The sequence below is a fragment of the Artemia franciscana genome, chromosome 11 (assembly GCF_032884065.1).
Source record: "Artemia franciscana chromosome 11, ASM3288406v1, whole genome shotgun sequence".
NCBI classification, from domain to species: domain Eukaryota; kingdom Metazoa; phylum Arthropoda; class Branchiopoda; order Anostraca; family Artemiidae; genus Artemia; species Artemia franciscana.
In genome coordinates this window covers 32,754,950-32,779,759 of record NC_088873.1, presented here as the reverse complement: position 1 = coordinate 32,779,759, position 24,810 = coordinate 32,754,950, and the positions used below count along the sequence as shown (strand labels likewise).

General features: G+C 35.8%; 1 protein-coding gene across 2 annotated transcripts in view; it reads right to left on the bottom strand.

Annotated features, from left to right (window-relative positions):
* Nucleotides 1-20,265, bottom strand: part of LOC136033109 (uncharacterized) — an 88,749-nt gene extending 68,484 nt beyond the window's left edge. For both annotated transcript variants that reach the window (XM_065713733.1, XM_065713732.1), the window contains exons 1-3: nt 20,133-20,265; nt 13,278-13,414; nt 11,733-11,878 (exon numbers count right to left, since the gene is read on the bottom strand). In XM_065713733.1, coding sequence (XP_065569805.1) covers nt 11,733-11,878; nt 13,278-13,408 — 277 coding nt within the window. In that variant the 5' untranslated portion in view covers nt 13,409-13,414; nt 20,133-20,265. The remainder of the gene's footprint in view (nt 1-11,732; nt 11,879-13,277; nt 13,415-20,132) is intronic.
* Nucleotides 20,266-24,810: the final 4,545 nt, after the last annotated feature.

Sequence of the window (24,810 nt, the reverse complement as noted above, 5' to 3'; positions counted from 1 at the left end):
AAATCCTGTCTGATATTATCAGACATCTTGCACTAAATTATCAAATAGACGGATACATGGTAAATTCTCTATGGATATATGAAAACTTTACACGATATTATCAAAATCTTGCAAGTTCTTAACAAAATCTTGCATGGTAATATCAAAATCTTCAATGATATTAACAAAATACTGGCAGCTACAATCATAAAGTGCCTGACATTATCAAAATCTGATATTGTGCTATCAAAATCATGTTACCTGGTAATAAAGTTTAACATAGTGCTATCAAAATCACGTCTGCTCTTATCAAGATTATCAAAATCTTATCAAATATTGTCAAAACCTTACACGATATTATCAAAGCCATGCATGATATTAACAGATCATGTTTAAAAATTACAAAATCTTGTCTTGAATTTCAAAGTCTTGTGAGATATTATGACAATCCATTTCGGTATTATCTAAATCTTGCAAGTTGTTATGAAAATCTAGAATGACAGTAGCAAAATCGTGTCTGATACTATTAAAATATTATGATATAATGGCATATGGTATAACGAGAATCCTCTGACACTATTAAAACTTTACATAGTATTATCAAAATCTTGCGAGTTATTAGCAAAATCACACATGGCATTGAGAAAATTCTACCTGATATAAACAAAAATATTTTTCTGGTAATATCAAAACGTGCCTGATATCGTCAAATCTGACCTGGTGTTATCTAAACCCGGTCTGCCTTTACCAAATTTAACATAGTGTGATCAAATCGTGTCTGAAATTATCAAGATCATCAAAATCCTGCTATGCATTTTCAAATTCATGGATGAAACTATGAAGACTATCAAAATCTTGTCAAATGTTATCAAAACTTTTCATAAAGTCTTACATGATATTGCCAAATCATCTTTAAAAAGGCTATTACAAAATCTTTCCTTGCAGAAATCTTTCAGACGGGAGATATTATGACAATTCTTTCCGAAATCAACTAAATCTTGCAAGTTATTATCAAAATCGGGAATGATGCTAGCAAAGTCATGTCAGGTACTATCAAATATTATTAAGCATCACCAAAATCTTGTTTGATATTATCAAAATCATGCCTACAATTAGCAAATATCTTGTCCTACATTATCACAACCCCACATGGTATAATGAGAATCCTTTATGATATGATTAAAACTTGACCTAGTATTATCAAAATCTTGCAAGTTATTAACAAAATCATGCAATGGTATTACGAAAATTTTACCTGATATTAATAAAAATATTTTTCTGGTAATATTAAAACGAGTCCAATATCGTCAAATCTGACATGGTGTTGTGTAAATCGTGTCTGATTTTAGAAAATTTAATATAGTGCATTCAAATCACGCCTTTCTTTATCAAGATTGTCAAAATCTTCCCAGGTACTAACCAAACTCTTGCATGAGACTGTCAAAATCTTACCTAATATTATGAAACACCACGCACTACATTATCAAAATCTCAACGGGGTCTAGTGAGAATTCTGTATGATAAAATCAAAACCATACATGGTATTATCAAAACGATGCAAGTTATTAACAAAATCTTGCAAGGTATTATCATATCTCGCAAGTTATTAACGAAATATTTTCAGCTATATTCAAAAGGTGACTGCTGTTACTCAAATTCAATATGATGCTATCAAAATCATGTAGCCTATTAAGGAAACTTAACACAATAATATCAAAAATCAAATGTTCTATTATCAAGGTCATCAAAATCTTGGTAATAGCAGTCACGTTTTGATTGGTGCAGGAGATATTTCGTTAATAACTTGTGAGAGTACGATAATCCCATGTAAGATTTCGCTAATAACTTGCATGATTCTGATAGTATCGTGCGTAGTTTGGTATTGCCATAGAGGATTCTCATTATATCAGAGAAGAGTTTGATAATTTAGTGAAAGATGTTTCATAATATCAGATATGATTTTGATAATATCATGCAAGAGCTATTATCAAGAGGTAATACTTGGCAAGACTTTGATATTATCATGTAAGGTTTTGATAATATCGGACAAGATTTTGATAATCTTGATAATAGCAGAAACGATTCTGATAGTAATATGTTAAGTTTCGTTAAGAGGTGACATGATTTTAATAACATCATATTTGATTTTGGTAATAGCAGTAACTTTTTGATTGTTGCTGAAGATATTACCTTAATAACTTGCGAGATGACGATAATACCATGTAAGATTTTGGTAATAACTTCCATGATTCAGACAGTATCGTGTATGGTTTTGATAATGCAATAGAGGATTCTTCCTATATCAAGAGAGATTTTGATAGTGCAGTGCAAGATATTTGATAATATCAGACAAGATTTCGCTAGAACCATTCTAAATTTTTATAATAAGCTGCGAAGATTTAGGTAATGTTCGGTACATTCCTGGAGAGTTTCATCTTTATACCGTTAGCCTCTATAATAGTATAAAATTGGTGGAATTGGAACAGTGAAATTTGCGGAGGGTGGCCATAAGTGATAGAAACTCAACCGGAACTGGAATCGGGACCGGTGGGACTGGAACTGGAATCGGTGGAACTGGGACTGGAGCTGGAACCGGGGTGGGAAGCAGCAGAATCAGAAAAGGAGCCACCATAAGCGGTTGGCGGAGGCAGAAGTGGAGAAAGCGGAATCGGTTATTAAAAAATCTAAAAATGTCTTAGGAATGATGAGGGGTGCCAAAGAGTGCCAGAGGGCCAGCCATGGTGTGGCACAGTGGTGTGAATTAAGATGGTTTATCATGGAGGTTTGGCTTGTAAAAACATGAACTAATGGATTTAATGCATGATTTTTTACAAGAAAAAAACAGGAAAATATGTTAGGAATGACGAGGGGTGTTAAAGGTGCCAGAGCACCAGTTATAATGTGGTATGATGGTCTGAATTAAAATGGTATATCATGGACGGTTGGCTCGCAAAACATGAACCAATTGATTTAATGCACGTTTTTAACAAGAAAATGTCTGTAAAGTGTCTTAGGAATGATGAGGTGGTGTCAGAGGATACCAGAAGGCCAGTCATAGTGTTGCACGGTGGTGTGAATTGACATGGTGTATCACGGAGGGTTTCCTTGCAAAAACAGGAACCAATGGATTTAATGCATGATTTTTAACAAGAAAATATCTGAAAAATAGATTAGGAATGATGAGGGGGTGCTATAGAGCGCGAGAGGGCCAGTCATAGTGTGGCACAGTGGCAAGAATTGACATGGTGTATCAAAGAGGATCGGCTTGCAAAAACAACAATTAGTGGATTTGACACATGATCATTAACAAGAAAATATCTGTAAAATTTCTTAGGAATGGTGAAGGGGTGCCAAATGGCCAGTAATAGTGTGACACGGTGGTGTGAACTGACATGGTGTATCACAGAGGGTTGGGTTACAAAAACATAAACCAATGGATTTAATGCACGATTTTCAACAAGAAAATATCAGTAAAATGTCTTAGGAATGATGAGGAGGTGCTAGAGGGCGAGTAGAAGTGCGGTACAATGTAGTGTAAGGACATGGTGTACCAGAGAGGGTTGGGTTGCGAAAACATAAACCAATGAATTTAATGGATGATTTTTAACAAGAAAATATCTGGAAAGTGTCTTAGGAATGATCTGGGGTGCTACAAGGCCAGGAATTGTGTGGTACGATGGTTTGAACTGAGATTGTGTTTCACGTTGGGGGGAGGGCTTGCTAGAAGACGCGAACCATTATAATTTAAATGATAACTTTTTTTAAATATCTGGAAAATGTTAAATGATGAGGGGTTGCTAGAGGGCTAGTAGTGGTGGGTAATGGTGGCGAGAAATGACATGGTGTACCATGGAGTGATGGTTTACAAAAACATGAACCAATGGATTTAATGCATGATTTTTAATATGAAAATATCTGAAAATGTCTTAGGAATGCTGAGGTGGTGTCAGAGGGCACCAGAGGCTCAATCATTGTGTGAAACGGTGGTGTGAATTGACATGTGTATCACGGAGGGTTGGCTTGGAGAAACGTGAACTAATGAATTTAATGAATTATTTTTAACAAGAATATACCTGGGAAATATCTTAGAAATGATGAGGGGGTGACAGAGGGTACCCGAGGGCTAGTTTTAGTGTGGCACGGTTGCGTGAATTGCTTGGACTAACATTTTCTAGAGCTTAATGTTAAGCTAAGAAGTGCTAAAGAATTTTTTCGACTAAGTGGGAGTCAAAGAAGCAAAGTATTTTCGTTAAAAGCCCTCAAAAATATGCTAATATGGCTTAAATTTACCTCTAAAGAGATTATGGGTAATTTGAAGAGATTATATTATTCAAATATGCGCTTGTAAACCGGAAATGTATAGTCTAGGCTCACAGAAACGGAGGATATTAATTAAAAGCCCTCAGAAATATCTCAATATGGTTTAAATTTACCTCCAATATCAACCCTCCCTCTGGCATTGGTTGGTAGGACCCCCACCTTTCTTTATTTCTTGGTTCTTTTTGCTCATAGTTTAACCCTTATAAGCTTTTTCATGTTTTTTACATTTTTGAGTTTGGACTACTTTTTCTGTGTTTTAATACTGCTTGTAAATTTGTTTTTCTAATAAAACTTGTACGTGAAATAAAAGTCTGCGTCCTCTAGATTTCTTGTTCCAGGATGAAACTTCGATAAGTAATCGTCTACGCAATTGAATCACATTGTAGCCTATGCACATTGGTATCCTCGTTCAAAATTTGCCTCTAGTATAATTGTAAAACTAGTATAAGTGTATAAGTGTGTAGTAAAGAGAAAAAGGAAAGACTTTGATCATATATGAAGATGTACTGTATTCTAGCCCAAAAGGTACTCTCACTTTTATTTCATCTCTGATAGCACATTCAAGTTCCAATAAAGTAAAAAACTATTATTAAAAATACATTATGAACAACACCCCAATAATATCTGATAACATCCGCTAAAGCATTATTCATCAAGCAGGTGTACTTCAAATGCAGCCAAATTCCTGTAATCAATTTTCCCCTCCACATGTCAATTATTGTAGCCTTATGTGGACGCGTAAACGATTAAATCTTTCTAGTATGTGAGAACAGGAGATCCTTATCGCGTGCTAAAGGCTATCATTCAGAATTTATTAGCTGAATCAAAAAGTTAGAATGGCTTTCATAGTCCAACTGGTTAGTGCTCCGCTCAATTGAGGAGGAATCCTTTTCAAGTCCCGATGTGGTCAGAAAATCTTTGGAATATAAAGGTTGCCTGAGAAAAACGTCTTGAAAGAAAATGAAATCCCTTTAAGTACTATGTAACATCCCATGTGTGTCCTCCTCATTTACAGGCGGGATTCCTTGCGGGCCCCAAAGAAACAAGTCACGTTAGAATGTGTCCTCCTTAACACTGGCAAACACTCCTTATTATGTAAAAACTAAAGAAATCTTGGAAAGTCTTGAAAAACGTCTTGTCGGTGAAATTGGTTGCTAGGGGCCCCTGTTGGAATTGGATGCTAGAGGGTCTGGTGGAATTGCTCGCTAGGTCCTGGTGTCTTGAAGGTCCCCACTAGCGGGTCCCTGAAGGTTTTTAAAGAATCAATTAAACTATTATGTAACGTTTCCATCTTGACTAGCGGACCCTCTAGGTTTTTCCCTGGCCCTCGTAGGTTTTTAATCATAACAACCAACCAAATACTGGTTTAGTAGGGTCTCGTAGGTTTTTAAAGACTCAAAGAAACTACTAAGTATTAATCGTAGAAATCCTGGTATAAAGAAACCCTGAAAGTTTTTTTAAAGAATCAAAGAAACTATTAGGTAAAACCCAAGATGTAACATGAACTTGTATCTTGAACAAAACATTCCCTATTATATAGGTGAACTATACACGTGCGCTATAGTATTGCATCAGACCCAGGTGTGCGTAATAACGTCTTGAGAGGCTAGTAGCTTCAATAGTTTACCCCCTATCTGTGTTGTGGAAAGCATTATGCTGTCACTACTAATTTCGATCGTACAGAAAAATCAGCACTGCTGCTACTTTCAAATCATGCAGCACCAAACAACCTAAGGCAACACTTTTTCTCACGCTGCCCCCAGCACCCTGAGGGGTTGCCAAGGCCGTGACTTGGCTTTAATTTATGCAAAACGATACTTTCTTCTTTCATGTTACAAAACTGAGCGATCTATCTTGTTTTTCTTTTCTGTTTCGCTACTGATAGGCTTTACTCTGTTTTGTTATCATTGGTTTGTGTTTTATCTTATCAGCAATCATCTTTCATCATTGATCATTCCCAGTCTTATCAGGGCCAACGTCCGGGCATCTGCCTTACAATAACGTTAGAATACAGAAGATCGAATAACATTGATAAAATAAGTGTTTAGTAACTATTTACGCTAAAGTTCGACTCTTTCTCACAAATCCACTTTTTAAAACAATAAAAAGCTACAGCGTAAAGAGCGACGCGTTGAGGAGGGGGCTGTCCCCTTAATGTACGGAATAATTTCTGTTTGTTTTAATTTTTAATGTCGCTCCTTACTTTCAGTTAAAAAAAACATTCTTTTATTTAATATTTTAATATAATACTATAAATCACAATCAATAAATAAATGAAAGTTTGTGGTGACGAAATGTGAGCAAGGAGCGACCCGGCCCGATAGTAACCGAAACTCTAAAAAACGGACTTTTGATAACAGTAAATCTGTATAAATAAAAATAAGTTGTTTGTTTGTGTGTCTGTCTGTCTGTCCGCATATGACGTCTGAATTATTTCATCATATACCAATTCAAAAACGAATGTATTCAAGCCAAAGTAGCAGAGTTGGTAAAGCACTATGTTCCAGGTTCTAGGTCCGAGAGGTTCCAGGTTCGAACCTTGGCCTTAGCATTAATACAAAAGAAGAAAAAAAACTAAAAAAGGTAAAAACTACAAAAAAATTAAAAAGAAAATACTAAAAAAACTAAAAAAAGCTAAAAAAAATGGAATATTATGCCGGCTCCAAATATATCGAATTCAATTTTTCCTATACAAAGCTAGGAGCCTGAGAAAATTCCCCTGATTATTGAAAAAGGGAGGACAGACCCCCCAAAAGCTCAAACAATCTTTACATTAGAGACACTGGCAAGAGGCTTTTCCAGTATAAAAAATATTACGTTGTTGTAACGATAACGAGGATAAGACCTTCGTCTTCAAAGATGAAAGTAAACGACTAGGGAATGATCTACCAGATACAGCATGTTCGAGAACCTTAATGCAGAGGTTTCAAGTTCCTGTCAAAAAAAGCGCGGAATTTTTTACTGTTCCCCAGAAGGAAGACCACAGATGCGTGTTCAACTACTTTCTTATTGTTTGTTTTGTTTTTCCTCTGGGATGATGGCCAGAGCCAATAGACCTAGAAGATCGAGAGAGAACTCATTCAAAAAGAAATCAAAAGTTTTAGTGCCCTTTTTAAGTGATCAAAAAGATTAATTAGCAGCTAGCCCTCTCCCACACCCCTTTTTCTCCAGACATCACATTAAAATTTTGAGATAGCCTTTTGATTAGGCATAGTTTGAAGGTCCAATTACTATATCTTTGGTGGTGACTTAAATGCAGGGGAGGGACTTTTCAAAGAGAGAACTTTACGTGCAGAGGAAAGTGTCTAGGAGTGTTTTCTAGGGATTTTTTCACACGGGGGGGAGGGAAGGATATTTCATAGAATGATTTGTAAAATGGTCAGAAATTAAATAAAAAACAATTGATTATAAAAAAATTATTTCTGTTCGTTTTTATTTGACATAGTCTTTTCATTCATTAAGAAGAGAATGTTTTAAATCTTTTTGGTTTTTCTCTATAAAAATAAAGATTTTGGCTTACTTTTACATAATGGGAAAAATTTTGCACAACTTTTTAATGATAGTTGTTCTATAATGCTATGTATTTATGGGTGAGTGGTAAAATATTCAAGTCTATGGGTTCAAAATCCACATCATCCTGTGGATTGTATAGAACTGACGAAATTCTAACTTCCATCATGTCAAAACCTTGATTATATAAAAATATTAACCAACTATCCACCTACACATGCCCTGAAAGTTTTAGCTTAGTTCCTTTAGTCTCTCCTCAGGAATCGCAGAATCACCCTTTTGACAACCTTGGATGCACTTAGTGAATTTTGATTTGTTGCAATTTTCCACACAACAAGCCCTAGCAGTTTCAACTTAATACTCTTAGCCGTTACTGAGATATCGCAGGTATGTCCTTTAGACAAAGTCGGAAAAACATAGTGTCTTTGATTTAGTTTAACACCCCCCAAAAATCCAAAGCCCTGAAAGTTTCAAATTAATACCCTCCGCTGTTCTTTTAGATATTATTGACACGTCCTTTTGAAAACAAAATACAAATAGTGTCAACTGATTTAGTTTTATAGCAATAAAACTTTTCCTGAATGTTTCAACTTTATATCCTATTCCCCTCCTAGAATAGCCCACCTATGCCATTTTGACAACATGGATGCACTAAAACCATTTTGATTTACATTCAAAAGAAGTATTAGTAGAAGAAGTAGTAGTCATAGTAGAAGTAGTAGCAATATTAGCATAGTATTAGTGGTGGTAGCAGTTATAGTATTAGTACCAGTTTTAGCAGTAGCAGTAGTAGTAATACGAACAGTATGTCATTTGTCTAGTTTAACATCCCCCTTAACCAGCACAGAAAATTTCAACTTAATATCCTGAGCTGTTTCTCGGATATTGCTGATTCACCCTTTTGGCGACTTGCTTGCCCATAATTCGTTTTGGTTTATTTCGACATCCCAAGGTACATGCATTAAGAGTTTCATCTTAATACTCTTAGCCTCAGTAATATAAGAAGTAGCAGCAGTAGCACTAGTGTACACATACATTTTTATTAGTTTAACATCCCCCTCAACACATAGCCTTAGTAGTAGTAGTACTGTAGTTGCAGTAGTTGTACATACATAGTACCTTTGGGCTGGTTAACATCCCACTCGACATGCACTGAAAGATTTAGCTTGATACTCTAAGGTGTTTCTGGGATATATCTGTTATGCCCTTTTGATTACCTGCATCAACATAGTGTGCCTCAATTTAGATCGACATTTTGAGTTCTTTATTTAACATTAAAATCCATAAACAAAAAAATTACTTCAAGACAATCTCTCCCATAAGGCTGCATGGCCGGGAAAGAACAGGGGAGAAAAAAATACCTACAACAAAAAAATATAAACAAAAACCAAAATTGAGTCGCCCACCTTAATAATCTCCAAAAAATGACAAGCTAGGCAGGGGGTAGCACATGATTTCACCAACTCAATTAAATATCCAACTCAATCCAGAGACATCAACTCCAAGGGAAACCGGAATAAAAAATAAAGACAAAAAAAAAAAAAACAACAACAAACATCATCCCCCTCCACATTCCCTGAAAGTTTCGACTTTATACCTTAAGCTGTTCCTGGGATATTGCTGATACGCCTTTGTGATAACCTGCATGCCCATGAGTGTTTTGATTCAGTTCAACATCTCCTGGACATTCCTGGAGTTTCACCTAGCCTCTATGATAGTACCAGTCACATTAGTAGTGGAAGCAGTAGTAGCAGCCGTATTAGTAGCAGCAGTACGCAAGTAGTGCCTTTTAGTTATTTCAACATACCCCTGGATATACCCTGAAGCTTCCACCCTCGTGCCCTTAGTCATAGTAGTAGTTGCTGCAGAAATGGTTGTAGTAGCCGTAGAAGTAGTAGCTGTAGTAGCAGTAGTAGTAGTAGCTGTAGTAGCAGTAGTAGCATTTGTAGTAGAAGTAGAAGTAGTAGTAGTAGCAGTAGTACTAGTAGTAGCAGTATTAACAGTAGTAGCAGTAATAGCAGCAGCGTGCACATAATGCCTATTGGCTAATATATTGTCCTCCTCATCATTCTTTGAAAGTTCCAACTTAATATCCTATGCCGTTCCTGAGATACACATTTTTGACAACATCCATGCACATAGTGTATTTTAATTCAGTTGAACACTCCCATCGACATTCCCTGAAAGCTTCACCTTAATACTCTTAGCCTTTCTGGACACCAAGGGTCATACATGTCCCCTTTCCCAATAACAAATACTATGTATAAACAAAGGGCAAATTGTGTAAATTAAAGCCCTTAAACAGAGGGCTCTGGGGGGAAGGGGGGTTTTCTTCCCCAAAAATAAAGTTATTGGACCTTTCTAATATGCTAAAGAAAATTGCTGTCTAAAAATTTTGTGAATATATTTGAGGGATGGGGGCGTTGGGGTGGAGGCGGGCTGCTTGTTCTCAAATCATTTTTGACTCTTTAAAAAAGCAATAGAACTTTTAATTTCCAATCAATTGATTCTCCTCAGAAGCGTCTACAACTCCTTTCATAGAAAGTACCTTGGTGAGAAGAAAAAAAGAAAAAAAAAGAAATAATACATAGAACCCTTTTCGCTCGTTATTTAGACAGCGCTATTGCACTGCCTATGATTTTGAAGCATTTTGTCTATGGTATTTCACAACGATTCTACTGCATTTTGTTTATTTTACCTGAATTTTATAATAGCTTTACTGGTCCTTGCCAGAATATTGGTTCGATAAGTAAAACAGCCAAACCTATAAAACTAATTGGCTACCTTTCTCCCCCTTCCCCGCTCAGCAAACATTGTGACTGCGGACGTTCAACAGCAATATTTAATAATTTCAATTCTTTTTTTATTTCACAAGGTTTTTTTGAAACATAAAAATATTCGAAACAAATGGTGCAAAAAATATAGCCCGAAATATTTTGTGAGAGCATCTACAAACATTAAGCCCTCCATCAAGCAAGGTAAGGCCGAAAGGTTTCAAGCTATAGAAGGCTTGAGCTAAAATTAGGGAAGCCAAAACTAACACGAGATTTTGTCAAATATATTTCTTCAGCTAATTTAACTTAGAAGTACAAGTTAATAATTGTAATATAAATGCTAATGCCCAGAAAATTCCAAAAAATGTCTAAGTCGCCGTCGTTTTTATTATAGGGAAGGACTCCTGAATACCTTCTGCTAGCTTCTTTGAACATAAATCCCTCCATCAGAAAAGGTAAGACCAAAAGTTTTGAAAATGTAGGAGGCATGAGCTGAATAGGGGGAGCTAATTCAAGCCCAAATTTTTATCAAATATATGTCGTAAGCTAAGGTAACTTAAAAGTGTGGGCCAAGTAAACAATTGTGGATTCGTCCATAATGTATTGTCCAGTGAAAAACATTGTGGTAAATTAAAAATCCTTTTTGCAAAATTTACAGATTAGCAAACAAACCTAACAGATATGACCTTCAAATTAGCATTTTGTAAGAATACCACAGTTTAAATTTCAGCCATATGCTTCATGTTATGGCAATGCTTCTTAATTAAAAGAGCAACCACTTGTAGAAAACAGCCATTTGTTTTTATTTGCATCAGTGTAAAATTCAGAAGATTATTGTCACATACACTGTTGGCTTGACCAAGTGATGTTAAGCATACCAACTAAAAACTAATAATAATGTTTTTTTTACTCTCTTGATAATACAAAGGAATATTCAATTACATCAAATGTTATTTTCATCTTTCCTAAGGATATTGTTTTTACTTAAAAAAAACAAATTCTTCCGTGGCACTGAAAGGAAGCTATAAAACTGCCATGATTTTATGATAAGCTAAAAAGCTTTTCTTAAGGAAAAGCTTTTTTAAGTAACCTTACTTTAAAAATCATAATAATTAAAGGTTTTTTGTGCCTAGTATGGATTTGACCTACTTGGACTAGAGCCATCTATATCAGGACGAGAGTCGAAATTGAATAGATACTGTTTATTTCCGTCGTGTTTCTTCAGCTTATCCAATTGAGAAAAAACATCTGGACATGGTAAACATTCCACTTCAGTTTCTTTGACTCGACTATCCCTGAAGAGAAAGATAGTAAATTTAATCAAATATATTATGGATTTTAATGAAGTTAGTAACAGTAAATCACGGACACTACAGTTCATAACACAAATTTTATAAACCTCAAGCACGGAATTCGTTGTCAACTTCGACTTCAGCTTCTATGATCTAGTCCCAACAACAGACTATAACAGAAACACCAGTAGCCTACCAAGAGTATATTTCAATTTGAATACTACGACTGCTACAGCCTCATGGCAGAGACAAGCCCTACTAGGCTGACACACTAAAAAAAAAAACACATCTTTCATTCAATTCTTTTTAAAGCCAGGTCCCACGCTTATATGCGATACTTGGCTGGCCTCATCAATGCCACCTAATAAGTTGGCAAATTCAATCTAACTCATGTCCCTTTATGTCCATTCTATGGTTTTCAGTTAGGCTACCCCACTTTATGCCTTTACTTTTCTACTATCTTTGCATACCATAAAATCATCGTTATCCATTACAGACCTAACTAGAGAAAAAAAACTCATCTACTTTTTCTTCCATTCGATCCCCTGTCTAATGAAACTAGGTTAGATAGATAAATTTTAGCTTGAATAGTGAAGTTCAAAATCTCCCCTGCGTACTGAACTCAGAACCCCCCCCCCCCTCCCTCTCTCAAAGTTACGAAAGCTGTGGCTCCATATTTTCTCCCCTGGCCCGGGTTATATCAAGGCATCTCGGTTTTTTATCGAGCCTTGTTTTGAAAAACCAAGATTTCTTGGATGTACACAAATGCTAGACTTCATACTGCTGAAGATCATCGACCGAATCGCTAGATTTTGATTGATAACTCATGGCTGAAAAAAATTGTCAATTATTAAATGTTGATCACTGAAAATGTTTAAATAGAATGTTGGTCAATGTTGATCATTATAGGCTAAATAATCTAGGTCTATTTGCATTGATGCACCATTAAGTTCGCCCGCATTTGAAAAGAAGACCTGATTTAAAATCTTGAATTTTTCTGTGCTTGCTGCTAAAACAGCTATTCCCCAAAGCAAACATTTCAAGTAATTTGGTAGAAGTAGAAAGTTATACAGGTATTGCTAAAAAGGGTATTAATCTAGTAAGACTCAATGATATGAACCTTGCACTTAAAATAAACAAACGAATATCAAATTCAATCCCTTAAAGTGAACAAAGAACACATTTAAAATTTTTGAATATCATCAGCCCATACTGAATTCACATCATTCGTTACATTTTTTTTTTACCAAAAACAGGTTTACATTGCGCTTCGAAGAGAAAACAAGATAACATTGAGATTTCACATTTATACGGAGGTTTTATCTAACAAGCTTAATGAAGAAAACAAGTAAAAAGTACAAGTTATTTTTCAAAAAAGGAAATAAATGCAATTACTTCATACCATGAGCAATGCTCGCAGTCTCTTTTATATTGAGCAACTAAGCCTAGTTTGTCATCATCTTCTTCGTTGATTATTAAAGCATCCGAAACATCAGTATCATCACTTTCTCTAGGGGCTAACTTGAAATCCATAATGGACTGAAAAATGAATAAAAAATATTGATAAGTAATTCCAAATTAAAAATAATTAATGTGACGATACGGTTGGAATGGCTGTTTTCTGTCGATAATCATTAATTTTGAGAGTAAAGACATAATCTTTAATGCCCTTTATATCTATATATATATAAATAAGTTGTGTGTGTGTGTGTGTGTCGAGTGTATAAATCCATACATTTAACAGTTGTACAGAAACAAAATGGTCACTTGTTAAATACGCAACCTTTTAAGATGCTAGACTAATGTGCATAGCTGCGAAGCTCTTTACAATTGCTCTTCTGAATCGCTTCAGATCTGAAAGAAACTCGACAACCTGATCCAATCAAGTTTGGATTCAGAGCAGGCAAGGGATGCATTGACCAGCTTTACACGATAAGACAGACCTTCGAACTTGAGGCAAAACATCAGCAACTAGCAACAGCAGTTTTCATCGACTTTGTCACCGCATTAGACTCGACTGTCCGTTATGGGATTTGAATGGCAATACTGGAAGATGGAGTACCACCCAATATCGTTCGCCTTGCCCAGGCACACACTAAACACACACGAGTCTGCATCCAAGTCAATGAAGGAGTTCTTGTGTTGGTTTGACATCCAATTCGGTGTGAGACAAGGTCGAAAATTCTCCACATAGTTTTTCAGCTTTGTTTTGTGGAAATTGAATTTTGTGTGGATTACAATGGATTTGATTTTGAGGAAAAGCCATGCAAGGCTGCGCTGGAAATACCGTGAGCCCGGATTTCAACGCCCCTGATTTCGACTACGCGAACGATGTCTCACTACTAGATAGTTCTTCCCTGAAAACGCAGGACATACTTTATAGAGTATTTGTTGTAGCTGGTCCTATGGGCTTGAAGACCAGCCTCGAGAAGACAAAAGCGGTGATCAACGATGATTTTTGCGCACCTTTGATAATAAATCCCTGCAAGATTGAGCTAGTCAATAAACCTAAATTCTTTGGTTCAATCATAGACATTAATAGTGGATGCAGTGATCAAATCGGCACAACATATCAACATCCTCCTCGGTCTTTTCACTACTGCGTGGACCACTCAGGAAAAAGAGAAGGATTAGCATTAAGAGAAAAATGAGAAAATTGATTGAATCCCTTGTTTGGTCCGTCCTCCTATACGGATATAAAACATGGCTACTAAAAGTATTCGATACTCGGCTCTGAATTTGTTCAGCCATAGGTACAAAAGGCTAAATCTAAGCGACAGAGTCTCGAACGAAATAATAAGACAAGGTTGCGGACAGAAGTTTGATCTGGTAACCATCATTGGCCGCATCGTCTCTCCTGGTTCGGCCATACCTGTCTCATACCCAATAATACCTTTGTTTCTACGGCAGTTCTTCGCAAGGCACTCCCAAGCTGGAAAAAAAGAGGTGAAGGCTAGTCAAAATCCTGGATGAACATCATTAAATCCAACCTCACGCCCATTGGAGGGTTCAGACGACACGTCCACTGATGGGACTCTCCAGACTTGAAATCACTGCCTCCTTGACCACCCTAAATAGAATGCAACCGTCTACTACCTCAGAGCGTTGACCACTGACAAATGAATATTGGCTTTAATTTTAGAGAGGCTCCTTAGATAACTAGCACTGAAGAGATTAATCTTTAAAAATAGGGCCAAAGAATCACACCCCACAATTAGGACAAAGAATCAACAATAATTCGAATATTTGAAAATACTATAAATATTAAGTCTGTACAACACATTTTTCTTATTAATACTTTGCATATTGATTTTTGGCATAAAAAATTAGAGCTGAAAAACGTGAACACCCCCCGGGATAATTTATAATCTGATAGATTCCTAACTTTAGAACAAGTGTAAGCAGTAAACGTAGCGTGCATGGAATTTGATTTTGGAACATTTCTTTAAACTGAAACTATTCGAAGATTCAATTTCAGTAGCTTTAATTTAAAGAACACTAGACCGAAGTTGTCAGCCCAGTGTCTTCGTCAGCCTGACGCCAATTTAATTATGTAAAAATCATTAATATACGGTGACGTCAGTTTAGTAAAAACTAGGAAGACAGACAAAATATATTGCAAATTTATCGCTTCTTTATTTTTCACCAATAAAAATCCCAAAAACGGCATTTTCTTCAATGAAAATGGCCCCAAATAAAGTATTTTTTCAAAATCTAATCTAGTAAAGTATTTGCCCTCCCCCAAATTGACGCCACTGTTGACGTATTCGTATGCAATAGTCTACAGTAAGCATGCGTTTTGACAAGTCTTCTTGTGCTTTTCTTCCAAGCCACCAGCAGAGGCTTCCAGAGATGTTTCAAGCAGGCAAAACCGGTTATTTAGGTCTGCTTCTCCATTACCTGGTTGAGTGTAGCCATTTTTTAGATGCCTGATTGCTGTTTACCTATTCAAATGTTGCGAAGCTTTTCCTATATTATGTGGTATCTATTCAGGTAATCAATCTATGATTGACACCCAATTTACTTTGCGGAATCAGCTTTTGTTTGCTTATGTGAACAACTTTGATTAATTAATGTGTTTTATTTGTTACTTTCGCCTTTTTTTCGTTGAACAATGAAAGGTGGTATCGATGGGTCGCTCTCTCTCTCTTTCTCTCTCTCAAAAATCATGAACATTAGGTGGCACATGGCAACCGTGGTGGAACTGTGCGACACGCGTGGTATTCCGTGACGCACACCACGTGTCGGGAAGTCAGTGCCCCCCCAACAAGTATATGACACTGAACGAATCGGCTGGCAGTCAAGTTTCTTTTTAACTAAATTTATAAGTAATTATTTTTACTTTATTTCCATTGGTGAATCTGTATACAGAATCACAACGAGAATTTTCATAGGGATAAATAAAAACACATTTTAAGCAGGTCGTAATGAGTTTCCCTAGTTGATGGATTCCTTCAGGGGTAAGGTATCCTCTACGTTTGCATACACAAAAGCTTGTAGAATCAGTTAAATTCTAAAACCCACCGTCAGACGTGTCACTATCCAAAGCATGTTTTTTACGTTTTCCTCTGTCACTATCTAAACGGGGGGGGGCACTGGTTTACCTATAAAGAACGAAATTTCGTGAAAAACTACATCCAAATTGGTAATATTACGCTTAAATACGTAAACTTGTAGGAAAATCCTGGTTAAATCCCAGTGCTTCCGTCTAAACTGCCTTTTTTCCGATGCATCCAACATGAAAAAAGAAGGATTCCTGTCTCTAATTGGTGATGCCTCAGCCCAACAGGGTTGCCAACCTGTAGCTATTTTAGCACTATTTTATCATGTGTAGCACCGTAGCACGTGCTACATTGAATGTAGTACTTTTTCTCTTATATGATGAAATTGAAAATACGGACATATAAAGTACAATTTTTGTACATGAAAATTATCTAAATACATTTAAATACGGGATATGCGTGTGTATGTACATTTTCCCATTCAGCACTCTCATCAGCTACATTTTTTATGGATACATTTTCATTCCTCTTAATTAAAAAAAAAAAATGAGATAAAATCTAGCCTAAGTATACTTAAATGGATGACGAAAAAAATTAACTGTAGCATCTAAAAATCGCTCTGTAGCACGCAAATTTGGGCAAATGTAGCATTTCATGTACTGACAGCGGTGACAACACTGTAGCCCAGTAGGCCTCATTCATTTTTACAAGAAAACGGCTTAGATGTATATGGACATAGTCTGACGGGGATTTTGAATTCAATGCTTATAAAACGTTAGAAAATGACTAGCAACATAAAAGTCTAGTCAATATCTTTGTCTTATAACAGCAATTGGAAGAAAAAATAGATGAAGAATATCCCAGCGATTCTCTGAATGTTACACGTCTTACAACTGACCAGGACAGTAACCTTGTCAGTTCACCCTTAAGACAAAAGTGGATCTAGAGCAAAATCTGGGGGAGGGGAGGTTGAAAAGGGTACCAATAATTGACCAAATTGACATTTTTTTAAGTAAAAAAAAAACAAATGAGGGCGCCATAAAAATCTAGGGGGAGCAGCATAGTCTCCCCACCCCCTACATCCACCCCGACTTAAAGAAGACAACAATAAAGTTATTAATTAGTTTTTACCTTACCTATGCTTAGAGGACTCCGGCTATTTAAGACGTTTCTAAAATAAAAACTGTGGTAGGATTCTGTTCGATGAGCTCTTCTGAAGACTATACTAACAAAAAGTACCATCATTCGGCTCCCAATCAACAGATGAGAATTTACCAATAGGCCCACTAGGTCTGGGCCTAGGGGCGCATATTGCCAGGGGGAGCAATAAATTATCACTGCACGATTTTTTCTTAACAAAAACTGGACTGATGTTCTTTATCGTCTAAATGCCAGGTGTAGTGCACCGCCGCGCTGTCTATTCGCAGAAAAGTGATTTAAAAAAAAAAAGCCAGGAATTTCGTCACCAAGAATGGCCAGATGTCACCCAAGAATGGCAGTTGAGAGTGGGGTATCACCTCTCTCTTTCATTACTTGTGGCTCATCAGTTGCACTCTGTTCAGTGCTTCCATTATCCCAGAATTTTCGCGGGTTTCCCCAAAAGTCTCGGAAAAGGAAGTGGCAAAAACACTTGGGCCTAGAATCGCCAAAGCTTAAATCCGGCCCTGCCAATCAACCCTATTTCAATTTGGGCTATATTGGTTGGTATTGCAACAATTACTCCCCTCCCTCCCGCAATTGACCGCGCTAAGTATATAGCCCTTGGCTATGCAGAAAACTGTAAGAAACCACTGCAAAAATAAAATTCTTACGCTATAATATGCAGGCAGTTTCTATTAGCCAGATTTTAATGTTTCCTTCCATTTTCATTTTTGAATCATTCTTAGGGTAAATAGTAAATTTGCCCAATTCATCATTCTTTCTTTCCAAATGATGCAATGTTTAGGCTGGGTTACGAGAAATACGACCGTTAACGAACAGATACGATGATTCAAGCAGTAAAAAAAAAAAATGGATAAACATATTATTTATGGCTATATCTTTCCTCTTGTCTGGTGTGCCACTGTAGCAACCAACATTTTTGGAAATAATTTTTATTGCGGAGTTGAGTGGTACCTCTCTTTTGTTATTATAGTGTTTCCTTCAGAAAAACCTCTAGAACAAATCTTTGAATAAACTATCTCCGTCATATTACCTTTTAGGGCACTTATATGCAGGGGCGTCCCAAGGGGGGACACCCCTCCCCCAAATGTTTTGACTTTTGGTTCAATTTTCTCCGAAGGTGAAAATTTTGGCAGAAATTTTGCAGAATTCCTGATTTCGGCATAAAATTCGGCAGAAACGAGGTAGCAATTCGGTAAAATATGCGAAGATCCCCCCCAATGAAAAGAGGCTCGAAACACCCCTAATTATCTGTTAGCCAGTACAAACTCGAGAATTTTGATCTATAAAACCAAAAAATAACCAGTTTATTGCTGTTTGGATACTGAGTCAATTTGCGGCAAATTTTTTGTTGTTCATATTATCGACATACGAATAAAGTGAAAATACCACTCGATGTCTTTTTTAAGCTCTTTACGAATATATTAATCGCTTCTATCACAAATTGAAATTTAAGCCCTTTTTTGATCTCTTGAAAATGATCAAAATATTTCTATTTTTCGGGTATAAAAAAGGCTTCAAATAGCAAAATCTAACCTAACCATTCTACACCTTGTACATATTCATATTTACTACAACTTTCATATTTTCGATTTTTTTCGAAAACGCAGTCAATAATATGAACAACGAAAAATTTACCCGATTAGCTTTGGCTCAGTGAAAAACTACATTGTAGCTGTATTTTACTAAATATTTTGTTGGTATTTTGGTTAGGTTGCATTTTGCATGCAGCCCCGATACACTTAACCCCAAGTCCCCCCTAATGTACAAACATACAGCCCAAATTGTATTTATCCTATCTATCTCCCTAGCTTTTCTATAGTTTCAATCCCGTGCCTATAGATCAAAATTCTCGAGTGTGTACTGGCTAACAGATAAGTACCAAAAAATGGAATACAGACTTTGTGCTTTGAAACAAAACCGGTAAATTTTTCGTAGTTAATATAATTGACTTACCAATAAAGCGAACATACCACTCGATGCCTTTTTCATCGCTTATATTATATTATATAATAATATTGTATTATAATATATAATAATATATTATATAATAGATTATATTATATAATAATCGCTTCTACCGCAGATTCAAATTTAAGCACTTTTTGACCTAACCTAAACTAATCTTAAAACGAGCGATAACTCATACTTTAATTGAAAATTCGATATTTTGAAGAGCTCAAAAAGTGCTTAAATTTGAATTTTCGGTAGAAGCGATTAGTAAGTCAATTATATGAATTACGAAAATTTTACCTTGGTAAAATTCGTAAAATTATGGTTAAATATGGAGCCCAAAAAGTGCTTAAATTTGAATTTGCGGTAGAAGCGATTATTATATTCGTAAAGAACATAATAAAAGGCATCGAGTGGTATGTTCACTTTATTGGTAAGTCAATTATATCAAATGTGAGAATTTTACCATAAAACCTTCCTAATTTGTTGCATTTAGATTTTAAGCGAATTAAGCTTAATCACTTTCGGTCACGCTATTTATACGTCACATTATTGACGTCTAAATGAAAACTACACAATATCTGAGAATTCTCTATTAGTAACCAACTAATAAAATAAAATAATGTTTAAGAATGACTCACCCATCCTAACGAATCCAATGCGAAGGAGAAACTAACCAACTACTGTTTAACTCTTGAAGGAATGGATGGAACATGAAACAACAGCAGACAAATTCGATTTTGACCTCTGGGAAAGAAAAATACTCCTGGATGCACGCAACTTCTCACCTACAGCTTCTATTTTGCTTGCTTATATTATTTAAAAAAAAAAAATGTATTGATGCTACTCATGATTCAGTAAATTAGATATGATCATTTGCAATTGGGTGAGGTGTTTTAATAGGGAAAGGGTGTTTAATAGTCGTTATTGATTAATAAGAACAGTTCAAATATGTATTTTTTCATATATCAAGGAAAAAGTTTAGCCCCGGAGGCATAGGTAGGTGTTTTAGCGTATGGGGACAAAATGAGCCCCCCCCCTATCGTTAGGAGCATAATCAGGTCTTTTCTATGTGTTTACCACCTAAAGAGTGCGCCTAGGAACAAATACTGCGCCCGAAACAGATGGCACACTCAGGTAGAAGTGTAACCCCTTGCCCCTCCTGGCTACACTACCAGTTATACCCCTCCTTCCCTCCATCCTCTCTCGCTACGGTAATGGATCGAAGAATTTAAATGGTGTATGTATGAATACTAAGACAGTATATGAGCGGTGTTACCACCACAATTTTCTAAAACCAGTGAAAAAAGTGCGCAAAAACATGTGAAATTTGTCAAAAACCTGTGACTCCATTTAGAACATGTTCCAACCCTCTTACTACAGTTCACTTTTTTGTCCAGCCTTCATTGATGGATTCCGAAATCTGGACCGGTGAAGACCAGGGTTGCCAACTGGAGGAGAGTTGTAAGATTTAATAGCTGACTTGAAATTAAAGCACCAAGGACAGTGAATATGAATCCTGGTTGTCCAAATGAGAGCTAAAGTTTTTTTTTCAGAGCTAGGTTTTTTATCAGGAGGAAGGATGTAAACTTTGCCGCCCCCTGCCACACCATTAATATTGTAGATATTGCAATTTTTGCCCAAAAATACTACAATTTAACCTTGTATTGCCACTCCAGGCGTGTCAACCGGGGCGCTTACACCCTCTATCCCTTTGCCCGCCTAGATCCGGCTCTGATCTAAAATAGTTATATCAAAACTTGCACAACCATATATATCATAAAAAAAATCTGGAAAAAATCGGAATTATAAAATCGGATTTATTTTCACGGCGCGGCGAGCTTGCACTGTTCAAAATGCTATGCTGCCTTAAAACTTCATAATTTTGAAGCAATAAAATTAAAATCTTTGGAAATTGATGTTAAGAAAAAATATTAGAATTTTTTCATAATTTTAGATAAAAGGTGAAATTCTTCTAAGTGATGTGTGATAGCGACGAAAATAATGAAACTGTTTCGACCAAAATTTTAAGAGAGTGGTTTAATTCAGCATAGTTGAAAGGTCCAATAACTATGCTTTTGGTGACGACATGAACCTTTATAGTTCCTGGAAAAGAACTGTAAGTTGCGCAATTTGCCCATATTGTTCAGATATTGTTCAAACACGGGGGAACATACAGAAATTTTTGGGATGTTTTCTGCGAAGAGGGGGAACGATTCTCCACAGGGAAAATTTTTCGCGAGAAGGAAACTTCCCGGGAAATTCTGCGGGAGAAATTTACACGTGGGGAGGGAAGGATATTTCCAGCCATGATTTGAAAAAAAAGCTGAATTAAAAAAAAATCAACTGAAAGTCAGGAGCAGCATGAAAACTTAACACAAACATAAATTATTCTGTATATGAGGGTGGCTGTCCTTTCTTCAACCCCTATTCTGTACACTAAAGTTTGACTTTTTGTCCTAATCCCTTAGGAAAGATTACTCAAGCAAAAGGGCCTTGATTTTGAATGATAAGAGTTTTCGAAGAACCTCACCCTAAAGAGTGAGGATTGTGGAAGGAAAAACCCCCCTCATATAGAGGATAATTTCTATTAGTTTTGAGTTTTAATGTCGCTCCTTACTTTCAGTTACAACGGCTTATTTTTTAATTTTTTTTTTATTTGTTTTCGTACAGCGTACACAGTGTTGCCCTAAATATAAGGAGGACTACCGCCCCCTCGAACACAGTAGTTTAAATCAAGATTTAATTTTCCTGCAACGATGTTTCGAGAAACTGAGCTCACTTCGTACATTTGCCTCCCAAAATAAAGTACATTTGTCCTCTCTCCTTCAATCATCTATGAAAATATTTACCCCTCCAAATGTTTACTAGGAGGGGGCGGGAGTTTTGATATCAAAAATTATTAATAGGTTTATTGTTTCGAAAGTTTCAAAGCACATTCTTTGAATAATTTTTTAATATAAGGAAATTCCCATTGACGGCATTGGAAGGTAATGACTCCGGGAAACAAGAAGCAATTTAACATTGTTTTAGATAAGAAAATGAAATATATTAACATTTAAATATTTAAAAAAAACTTTGTAAAATCATTTTCCCACCCCTACCCCCGCTCACCTCAAGAAATTTAGCTATAGCACTCATGCCCATTTTCATCTCTACACCCATAGGCATGTAAATGTGACTTTTACTGTTACATGGAAAAAAAATTTGCAATAAAATGGGTCTATCCCCCCGCGCTAGTATTAAAGGCTTATTCTGAAGATACTCTCTTTCTAGATATAAAGTTCTTCTCATCCATTCCCCCATCCTCCTCCAAACCTTGATCTATATTTATGTAAAGGGGCACCGAAAGCTAAGAAATTTGGGCTTAAAAACACACCTTTTCAGGCTTCAAACACACTCCAGCCACCTATACGAAGATCCGCCGGCCCTTCTTCACACAGGCTTTTGCACAATTATATTCCACTGTACCTAGTCTTATCAATCCTCCGATGGATATACATCAATAAACAAAGCTTTGAAATAGATGTTTATTTTAACTGTTTATTTTATATGGACTACATGCACGCTTAAGCTCCTTTCGTGTTCACGCGCTGACCATTGCGTAAACCATGTGTCACGCTTACAACGGTACAGCGCAGAGCTTTTGCAGCAAAACATAACACAACACACGAATAGAACCAAGATGTTTTTTTGGCGTTGCGTTAGCGTGTAGAGATCAAGACTGCGTTATTAGGACTATTTGTAATAGAGGATTTGGGGGGTCAAAAGTAGTGGCTGATGTTCAGAACAATCTGGTGTGTATGAGAGTTTTTACAGATCCCGCTACTTCGCATTTAGCAACCAAAGATAATATTATACTATAAAGCTACGAACTTGTATGAAGTGGATTAGAATAAAAAAAAATTAAACCCTCTGTTTATTGGGCTGATGTAACTTACACGTTCCTATTAGATGAAAGGGACCGAAATAAAATGAAAAAAAAATAATCAGAGCATTTAAAAAATCATCCGCCCTAGCTACTTTCCTTTCCTTCTGGTCCTAAATAATAAAATATTATTTTTGCGATACTCAGGACTGGAGGAGGTGGTTGTCTCTATGGGGTAAAAATTACCGACAAGATAATAATTATACTTTTGAATTTTCTGTTTTCACACTTAATGAACAAGATTTTCGTCTTAACGCCGATTTAAAATATTAAATCTTTATTTAGTTCGATCATATCGGTGACTTACCTCCGGACTCCAAAAGAGATTTACATAAGATGTCAAAACTTTAAACAGTCTATTATTTCTTAAAATTAAATTTATTTGTATTTAAATGGATAAAACAGGCGAGGCCCCCCTCCTTGCAAATAGAATGTCAATGTGCATTTTCCAATAATATAAGTAACACAATTTTTTTAAACTTTAATTTTTCATTATATCAATATATCTTCTTCAATACGAGAAACCAACCAAATCACTAATAAAATTAAGTTCTTAATTCTATTTCTAAAACTATTACGTACCTTTACTTGTGTATTATATTTGATACCCAAATTAGAAAATTAATTTTGCAATTTAGTTTCTTGAGGTAATATGCTTGTACTGAAATTTCATTTTTCTTTGATTTCATTTACTGTGTACTACGATTTCATTTTTTTTCTTATAGTGGCTTTAATATGGTATGTATGGACTCTGGACGTCTTAAAAAGCTTTTTCTCTTATTTGAGAAAAATGTTGACTCGTTGCGTTTTCCTGTTCTTAAATCCCAAATGAAAGAAAATGACCAAATTTTCCAATCGCATAGAAGTCCTCAAACTGCTATTCTTTTTTTTATTATCATTATGAGTAAAAAAATTATTTTGTTTTACTAGCTTTAATTACCTTCAGACTTGCAAGCCACGAGCAACTTGCATCAACAAATTAAATAAAAAAAAATTTATGTAGAAAAAACTTAGAACATAGAAAATGTTGTTTTTTTTGCAAAGTGTTTTGGCTCCAAGGTCCTAGAGGCCAAAATTTGCCCAAGCCTAGAGTGTAGAAAAATCGTATGCATCTTTCCTGAGTAGAAAGAGTGGAAAAGTACCCAGGGAGGATAATTTTCCGATTTTTTTAGTTCTTTATAGTCTAAAACTCATTTGGAGCTCATTGGCTCATCAACTAATTAGTTTTTTTTCTATTTGTTATTCATTTTACAAAGACGACGACGAGAACACCCTCACAAGTATTTTAGAGTTTGGGAATAGCCATTCTAATTAACAGAATTGCATGTTATCAAGATGTCACGTTTTGAGTTTTTACTTTTCGTTTTTCATATTTATAGTCCATTTCCATT